Source organism: Nannospalax galili, unplaced genomic scaffold, assembly GCF_000622305.1.
Source record: "Nannospalax galili isolate Female #2095 unplaced genomic scaffold, S.galili_v1.0 scaffold406, whole genome shotgun sequence".
NCBI lineage: Eukaryota > Metazoa > Chordata > Mammalia > Rodentia > Spalacidae > Nannospalax > Nannospalax galili.
Window position 1 is genome coordinate 6,323,240 of NW_008357033.1, and position 9,797 is coordinate 6,333,036.

General features: G+C 42.1%; 1 protein-coding gene across 1 annotated transcript in view; it reads left to right on the forward strand.

The window, feature by feature from the left end:
* Positions 1-3,877: 3,877 nt before the first annotated feature.
* Syn2 (synapsin II) overlaps positions 3,878-9,797 on the forward strand; it is a 192,296-nt gene continuing 186,376 nt past the window's right edge. The window contains exon 1 of the mRNA XM_008854903.1: positions 3,878-4,427. Within this exon, the coding sequence (XP_008853125.1) occupies positions 4,063-4,427 (365 nt within the window). The 5' untranslated portion in view covers positions 3,878-4,062. The remainder of the gene's footprint in view (positions 4,428-9,797) is intronic.

The window sequence follows — 9,797 nt, forward strand, 5'->3', positions numbered from 1 at the left end:
TACCTAACCTTGAGGTTATTGAAAAAAGACAAGGTAGATAGATATAATGACATACCCGTACGGAGAAGTCTCCATTATGGATGGAGAAGTCTCCATTATGGTAGATGCCTGAAACCTCCCATAGTACAGAAACCTATAAACACTGTTTTCTCCTATACATACCTATCTATGGCAAAGCCTAATTTACATATCAGATACAGCAAGAAATTAACAATAATATCTAATAGTAAAGCAGACAGTTACAATACACTATTACAACATACATATAAATGTTATGTGAGTGTGGTCTCTTTCTCCCTCTCAAAATACTGTACCATAAATTTTAGCAACCTCAGTGTATGATTTGTTCTTTCCATACTAAACTGAGAACTTTTCTCTTTTCTCGTAAAGTGAACACTTTATGGCTTATCTTTGGCATATTCTCTTTGGCCAACATCACTATTCTTGTAATTTGAGGTTATTAAGTAGAATATGGGTCACTTGAACACAAGCACTGAGATATATTTGATGTGATAACAGTAATAATTAAGTAACTTAATGGGTGAGCATGGATGTACTGGACAACAGAGTGATCCATATCTCAAGATTTCATCACAGTACTTTTCATAAATGAAACTTAAAACTTAAAAAATGGTTTTATATCTATTTTTTAGAACTTCTTTTTTTTGAGACAGGGTCTCCCTATTGCCCCAACTGGCCTGGAACTTAGTATGTAGACCAGGCTGACCTCAGTCTCACAAAGATCTGCCTGCCTCTGCCTCTCAAGTCCTGGGATTAAAGATGTACACCTTCACACCCAGCTAATTTTATTTTTTTTAATTAAAATGACATTTATTGATTCAGTACGTGTGTGTGCTGTGTGTGTGAGTGTGCACATGTGGAGGCCACAGAACAACTTGTGGGAATTGGTTTTTCTCTTCTACTGCGTGAACCTCAGGGATTAAATTAGGTTACCAGGGTTGGTAGCAATCACCTTTACCCACTGAGCCATCTTGCTGGACTCACTGGAATTTTCAATTTAATGCTTCTGCATCACAGTTAACTTCAGGTAACTGAACTGTGGAAAACAGAATGGTGGACATGAACAGTCTCTCTAAGTCTCTCCTACAATGGAGGACATATTACATGCCATGCAAAGATATAATGATAACCCCATCTTAACACATGTCAGTCCAACCTCCCTGACTATGTTCTTGCTAGACCTCTTAGTTGCCATCTCTACTCTGCTGTTTCCTGCCTACCTGAATTGCCTTAGCTCCCTATGAAATCTCCTATCCTTGCAAACGCTTCTTCCTCTGGCTCCTTTAACACTCACTGCCTGCTCCACTTTTTGGTTACTCACAGACTGCTCTGCTATTGCTAAGTTTGTGCTTGCATATTTATGAGCTGTCTTAAGGCAAGAATTTGGGCTCTAGTCATACTTGAATCTCTGTTATCATCTAGTCTTTAGCATATGATGCCTTATGTGTTTTAGACACTCAGACATGTTTTTAATTGGTTAATTTTAAAGTACTATACTACAAGCTTAATATTTAAGGAAAATTGCTTAATGAAATATATTAGAAAAAAATAACAAAGTCACCTAAAAATAGAACTGACATAGTCTCTGAAATCCTACCACTAGAGACACAAGTGTTTGGAAAAGATTCCCTTGATTCTCTAAAAAATACTTCTAAGAAGGACAATATGTTAAATTGAGTTTGTTTAGTGAACAGTGACATAAGTTTTATTCTTCAGTAGAAAAGAACTGAGTTAGGTTAAAAATACAGTTCAATTCCTAAACAACTGAGTCCTTACTATGTGACAGGTAATATTTTTTTGTTTAGATCTTAGATTTCAAGTGATAAGGACCCATCAAGTTAGCACAAGTCATTTATCACCTCTAAACACTGCTTAAAGAAATGGAAGAACGGGCTGTACATGGTTAGGAGCACTCAATATCTTCTAGGCAATTTATAAACATAACATAAATTGATACTTGGCACTGCGGATTCAAAGGTAACTAAGATACTCTTCTAAGCTAGAAGAGTGCACATCCTAGTCACCTGAATAAAATATTATAATGTGTTTAGAAGCTCTGACAAAGTCAATATATGAAACAACCCATTCTGGAGGAGACACTATTAGCTCACATACCTCCATGTTTTCTCTGCTTAAATGCTTTATTTTTCTATGGGCAAACTTTAAAAAAGATTTTTTATTTTTATTTATGGGTGTGTGTGTGTGTGTGTGTGTGTGTGTGTGTGTGTGTGTGTGTGTATGAATATATCCTACGTGTATGCAGGTGCCCACAGAGGCTAGGGGAGGGTGTCAGATTCTCTGGAGCTGGAGTTACAGGTGGTTGTGAGAGGACTTATATGGGTGCTGAGAACCAAACTTGGGCCCTCTGCAAGAGCAGCAAGCCCACTTAACTGCTGAGCCATCTCTCTAGTCCTGTAAACTCTTAACAAATACCTCAAGACCTATGTTAAACATCACATCCTCTGAGAAACCTTTCCTAACCCTCAGAGGCAGAACAAATCTCTCTCTTTGGTGTTCCTAGACCACCTTGCCCAATGGCATGGCGGCATTTCTCACATCTTACCATGGTTAAGTGTTCCCCTGTCTATACATCATCTAGATTTCCTAGCTCTTAACTGTGAGCTTACTAGAGACAAGGGTCACTTCCCATTCTTATTGGTTATTGATTTTACAATTGGCTGTAGACCTCTCTTACACCAGTGACTCACAGCTGGATTGTTCACCTATAAGCTGAGCACCAGCTGGAATGTAGGAAGAAGAGAACACTCCCCAACATCAGTGACAAGCCACTCACTGATTCCATTTAGCCCAGTGAAGACTTCCTGAAAACCAATTCAAATGATAATAAGAATTTAGGCACCACCACTGGGTTATCTCCTATGTGCCAGATGATCTCATTTACTGCAACCACTGTGAAAAGCGTTACCTCCTTTTATTAGCTGTGGAGAAGGGTTCAGAGGAGCAATTTGTCCAAGGTCATGTATCACTCTAGGTGGTCTGCCTGTAACGTAAATGTGCTGCATTTTGCCCAATACAATGCAAGGAACAAATATATCTGAAGAGAGGTAAAAAGAAAGATCTAAAGGGCACCCAAAATTCAGAGGGTGCACATGGGAAGGTGTTCATCAGATACATCTTCACGGAGTTGGTCAAAACAGGTCTGACCAATGTGGACCCTGGAAGGAACCAATGCATGTCAGGGAAGCTAAATGAGGGGGTAGCCTTCGCTCCTTCTCTGAGGGATCCTGAGAGGGCTTTCCAACCTTCACGTGGCTTCCTCTCTCCGCTCTAGGAAGTGAGAGAGCAGTGCGCAATGCTGGGTGGCCACGGAACATGCCCTTCCTGGCGAGGGCCTGCTTCTCTCCCCGAGATAGCATGGAGGAAGGGGCAGCTTTCCCCGCCTCAGCATACATGGTGTGTTGACGGGGATGGCTTCGCTCGTTCTTCTTCACCTGGGGGTTGGGAGCTGGCACCTGTCTCACCTTTAGGAAACGAGATGGTTCTTGTCTTTCACCGAATGCTGTGCCTATGTGTGCGTGCACACGCGCACTGGCGGGTGGCTCTTTGCTCTCACCTTAGGGTAGGGAAGCTGACACCTTTCCTCTTCCAAAGATAGTGACAATGGTTTCTTCACCCTCATCTGGGGCACGACTCTTCTCTCCCACCAGAAAGGTGGTGGAGACTCGGCTATCCCCTTCCCTCCACTCGGGGAGGACAGTTGGCGCCCACGCAGTCACAGACAGCTCAGGAGGCCGGAAGGCCAGGCTCTCTCAGAGGCGGGGTAGGCTCTCCGGAGAGGGGCGGGGCCAGAAGTAGCCACGCCCCCAGCACCGCCCGCAGCCTAGCGCCCAGCGGCTCGCCTTCGGCTCACCCTGCCCAGTGCGCCTGGGCTGTCCTCTGGGCTCGGGCGCCACGTACCAGCTTCGGCCGCTCCAGCCGCTCCAGCCGCCGCCTCAGCGCCTCAGCCTCTAGCTCCCCGCGCGCTCTCGGCTCCACGCCGCCCGGCCAGCCACTTCGCGCGCCCCCAGCCCCTCAAGCCAGATGATGAACTTCCTGAGGCGCCGGCTGTCGGACAGTAGCTTCATCGCCAACCTGCCCAATGGCTACATGACCGACCTGCAGCGCCCAGAGCCCCAGCAGCCCCCGCCGCCCCCAGGCCCCGGAGCCGCTGCGGCCTCGGCTGCCACCCCGGCCGCCTCGCCCGGCCCCGAGCGGAGGCCGCAGTCCTCCCAGGGGCCCGCGCCGCAGCCCGCGCCGTCGGTGGGTAGCAGCTTCTTCAGCTCGCTGTCCCAAGCCGTGAAGCAGACGGCCGCCTCGGCGGGCCTGGTGGACGCGCCCGCGTCCTCGTCGGCAGCCGCCAGGAAGGCCAAGGTGCTGCTGGTGGTGGACGAGCCGCACACTGACTGGTAGGGACCGCGCGGGGCAGGGGGGGAAGCTGCAGGCCGGGGTGGTGTGTGGGCATGGGCCCGAGCCTTGTCCGCACCCGGGCATCCGAAAGGAGGGGCCGCGAGGTCACCCGGGAGGACGCGGGGAAGAGCAGGCGTCCGTGGGGGGGGGGGCGAGGGAGGGCGCGACCTCCCAGAGGGGGCGTCCTCCGGCCCAGGGCGGAGGAGCTACTTCAACACGCTAGGGGGCTTCAGACGTAGTTATAGGGGGGCGGGTGACAGCTCAGACACATACAAGCTAAGGTGAAAATGGTCCCAGATGGCCGATTCAAAAAGGCTGATGCAGAGTGTAGTTTGTAAGGCATCAAGGGAATAATATAGAGTGGAAATTGGTATTTGAGGCAGAAAGGATGATTGTAATTTTTTTTTTTAAACCTGGATCTTTGAAGGCTGGTGTCCAGGGTTGACATGAGGGTGGGTTAGATCCAGATGTGCTAACCCAGGTTTACCTAGAGTGTGCCTGACATCTGTTTAGAAAGAATGAAATGGGTGTATTTGTGCATCGGGGAGGGGATGTATGTTTTTAAATTTTGTGTTCTCTCTCTCTCTCTCTCTCTCTCGCTCTCCCCCTCTCCCCCTTTCTCTCGTCTGTCTCTCATCTCTCTCTCCCTCTCTTTGTATCTTCTCTGTCCTCCCCCTCTCTCTCGTCTGTCTCTCATCTCTCTCTCCCTCTCTTTGTATCTTCTCTGTCTCTCTGTCTCTGTCTCTCGTGTGTGTGTGTGTGTGTGTGTGTGTGTGTGTGTAAAATAGTGGTGACTTTTTCCATCTGAAAGATGAAGATCTAAGTAAAATAGTCTCCATTTTCACAGGGGCGCAAATAAAATGATCTGCCTTAATGCAGTAGCGGGGAAACTTCAAGAATGTCTTTCCTTCCTTTTAATTTTAAAGAGATTTATTATATTTTCCTACCTCAGAGTGAGACAGATTGAAGGAAAGTGCTATGTCTCTTTGAGAAAAGCATGAATGAGGTCCTCTGAAGACTAATTAATTAAGAGCTGTCCTTTAATGCACAGGAAACTGACTGAAGACATGGTGGACTGGTGGGCTGGCTGGTAAAGAGGTTGAGACATGAAAGGACAGGAATCAGAGGAGTTTTCTTTAAGAATATGAGGAAAATTTTTGTTTATTTTATTTTGTTTTTGTTTTTTGTTTATTCCTAAGGGTTTGGACCCTGACCTGAAGGTTCTTCCCAAGAGGGAGGCACAGGGGGACACAGAACTGTTTACCTCTTTTTTTTCTTTGAGCTGCTCCATTGCTTTGCTTTCTGTCATTCTTTCACTGGGAAACCTGTAGGGAGGGAATGCTGCCTGAGCTGCCAGAGGGGAGAAGTGTCTGTGGAGATGGCCTTCTGCTAGCTGTTGTTACCATGCTGCAATCCTCTCCTTTCCATGACTTGGGTGGTTGGCTTTTTTTTTTTTTTTTTTTTTTTTTCCTTCAAAACAGTAGAGTAGGAAAGACCTTTGCCAGGAAATGACAAAGGTACCAGTAAGAGGATAATGGGGAAACTTCCACAATAGTGCCACTGGCAGTCTCCTAGAAGAATGACTCTAACAGTTCAGATCAACAAGTGCTTATTAAAAAGGAAGGGAAGGAAACTAAGCTCTATTAAGCATCCCTTGTATGGTACCCCAGCAAAAACTCTTCATGTGATACTCCATTGGAATTTCACTACCAAACTGCAGCTTAGCAGAGGTGAGTGATGAGTGCACAGTCATACAGCTAACAAATGGTAGAACAGCACATTGAGTTTAGGCCTGTTTGGCTTCACTGTTATCATTCCACTATAGTTCCTCACTGTAATGATATTATCAGTAATAATAAAAACAGTAAGCTTTTAGGAGTTAGATGGTGTGTGGGCCTTTTGGAAAAAACATGCTCAAATGAATATATGAAACAGTTAATAAGATGGAACCTAGAATTATTGGTTGAGACTATTATTTCAGTTAGTGAAATCTGTGGTTATTGGTAAATACCTTTTAAAAAATGAGTCCTGAAGAAAGCCAAGGGAGAAAAATAAAAAAAGAATGCAGGGGGGAGGAATGGGAATGATGCTGATATTTCATTTTTCTGTGCAAGAGTCTGACTCTTTTGAGCTTTGTCCTGATCGCTCATCCTACTGAAACTACTTGGTTCTAATGGCTAGTTAGGTGCCTTTGGATAGATAGATAATTATTTGTATGAGTATCATGAGGCTGCTATGGGTCTGTGTTTAATTAGAGACAAAATTTGAAATTCTCCTCAGATAGTATTATTTTCTAGGAAGAGTGCCTGGTATAAACCAGAGAATCTGCTTTGCCCTAGAGACTGTCTTCTGATGGAAGTAATAGGATTCACTTTCCTGTGGGCTGACTCTGAACTGCTCTATGATTTTTCTCCGAAGTAATAACATTGATTTATTAAACCTCATAAGCCCAATTTGAGTCTAGGACTTGATGGCAGTCTCTGTTTCTGTGTTTTTTGTAGTTAATAGCAATTCCCAGAATTTTGTCTTCTAATAACATGTCTAAATTTGTTAAAAACAACTCAGTTAAATATTGATGAGTGGTTTTATTGAAAGATCTCTTTGAATTAGGAACAGGTGGCTTCTTGTCACACAGTAGCTTACAAGAGTTCTTTTTTCTATAAAAGCTAATTAAAATAAATTTGTGTCACAGTTTAAGCTACCTAAATAGTCTTCAGTAAGCAGGTGTTTTATATATATCCAACACCATTTTTCTGGAGCTTGAATAGGAAGAGTGTAGTCTCCCAGCAGAACTTAAGAATATTGGTTCCATTTGAATTATAGGATGGTAAGAGTTTTTTTTTTTTAAAGAATCAAGCATCTAAATAATTACATATTTAAAAGAAAGGCTTGAAGTAGGCAGCTTTTATAGATCTTTGTTAATACACAGAGGATTCGTTTGGATTTCTATCAGTATAATTATGGACAGTGTAATTTGGAGACTGACCACTGACTAGGTTAATGGGAAAATTGGAAGGCGTTTCTCTTTTTTTTGCTTGAAATTTCAGTGGAGCCTGAGAGCTTTAGATTACACACTAAAGGTATTGAAAAACGTAAGTATGCCACTAAAAATGAAATAAAGCTCATGATATACCATTTAATTTTTATTAATGTTCTTTATATTGTCTGAAAATGCATGTCTTTTTTAAAGGTTCATAACTAAATTTGAAGTGCAATTAAGATTGCACTTTAATGGTCTTTATGCTTTAACAAAGAACTGATGACCATTTGTGCATATTATTGTTTATATGCTCTCTAGTGAAGAGGTAAGTTTTCTTCCAGATTCTCCTCTACCTCCATGCAAGTGATTGTAACTCCAGCAATCAAGTAAGCTTTTCATCCTGGCATATTTCTGTTTTATTTGAAAATCAGTGTTGCCCAGGTATTCTTGATCATCTAGATACCACAGATATGATAAATCAACAGATGTTTATTGAGCATCTTTTCTAAGGTACATTTGCTAAGAAAAAACAAGAAATAGTATCTGTTTTCGAGAGCTTTCTATCCAGCTGACTAGATAAGATGAATAAACACTTTCTATTTGGTTTTTGAGAGACTCCATGTAGCCCCAGCTAGCCTGGAACTCACTATATAGACCAGACCGATCTTGCTCTCACAGAGATCCACCTGCCTCTGCCTCCTGAGTGCTGGGATTAAAGGTGTGTGCCACCACGCCCAATAAATACACACTAAAAAAAGTTTACTAAACTTAACCCCACTTCTTGTGTTCAAAGTATGATCCTTGTATTGACAACATTGACATCAACCAGAAGCTTTTTGAATGACAGAATCTCAGGTCTCACTTTACACCCACTGAAATGTATTTTCCATTTGAACAAGAGCCTAAGATGAGACACACTGAACTGAAGGATATATGACTAGTGCTAGTGGTGTGGCAACATACTAACTACTATAATTTGTTAAGCACTTACCATATACAAATGTTAGACTAAGCTTTACAAACCTCATTTACTCTTTATGATAGAGGTGTAATTTAAAAGAATGAGGGATGGGGCCTGGCAATCACTTACAACGTAATTGAGAGGCTTGCCTTGAGTTCAAGTCCAGCCTGGCCACCAGAATGAGACTCTGTGTCAAAAAAAAAAAAAAGGAAAAAAAAGGAAGGAAGGAAGAGAAAAGGAGGTGAGATAAATATATGCTACAATGGGAATGAAAAGAAGTAAGATTTGAACTGAGCTTTGAAGAAACTTGACTCAATAGTTTGGCTTAGTCCATATAAAACAAAATTAAACAACCCCACAAAAACAGTGCCTAAAAAGGAGGCAAAAGAGACTGGATTGATGTGCTGTGTAGATGGCACTTGTTCTCATTTTTAATGGCCAGCCTTTGAGCATTTTACTAAGAATAGAAGAGCACAAAAAATAGAGTCCATTTGAATCAGTGCTCATGAGTGGCTCTGGGAAATATTTGGATTGGAACTTGGGAGAGAGTGTTTCTGCCAAATATTTTATCATCTCTCCGATTCCTAATTAGTACAAGTGTAATGTTTCCATAGAATTTCATTGTTTATTGTGATAATACTCTACACTTTATAATTCTAGTAGCTAAAAAAGTCATCTGTGATACATTATAAATAGGAAAATTTTGGTTTGAAGAAGAAAAGTGACTTCTTCAAGGTTATTCAGCTAAGTTAATGGTGTAATCAGAATTTATAGTTTCAGTCTATTTAACTTCTTTTTTTACAGAAAAATTCATTTTTAATGCAATTGACATTAAGATGTTTGCGCATGTGTTTCTAATTTATATATTTGATTATCACTAGTCACAGTTGGTTACTTTCTGAGCTCCTTGGCATCTGAGCATGGATATAAAGTCATAAGGTAGATTTCAATGGTAATGTTTTTCACATCTACTAATTACTACTTGTTTTTTTTCTTTTTTTTTGGTCTTTTTGAGACAGGGTCTCCCTTTAGCTCCAGCTGTCCTGGGACTCACTATGTAGACCAGGCTGGTCTTGAACTCACAGAGATCCGCCTGCTTCTGCCTCCTGAGTGCTGGGATTAAAGGCGTGCGCCAGCATACCTGGCACATCTACTAACTATTAAGGAACAAATTTTTATGCTTTGAAGAATTATTATTATTTTTTATCATTTAAAACATTTTAAATAATTACACGATCAGAAAAAGTATTTCACTACAGCTTTAACATATTCAGTAACACACTCCAAAGCAACAGTACATCTCCTTCACAAGTGGGTGAAGTTTCTAGGTTCACAGTTGAGGTAATAGTTATACAATATTGAACTCAGTATAAGCCCTGTAAGACATAAAATTGAATGAGTTTTTAACCTTTAAAAAAGATCTCCATT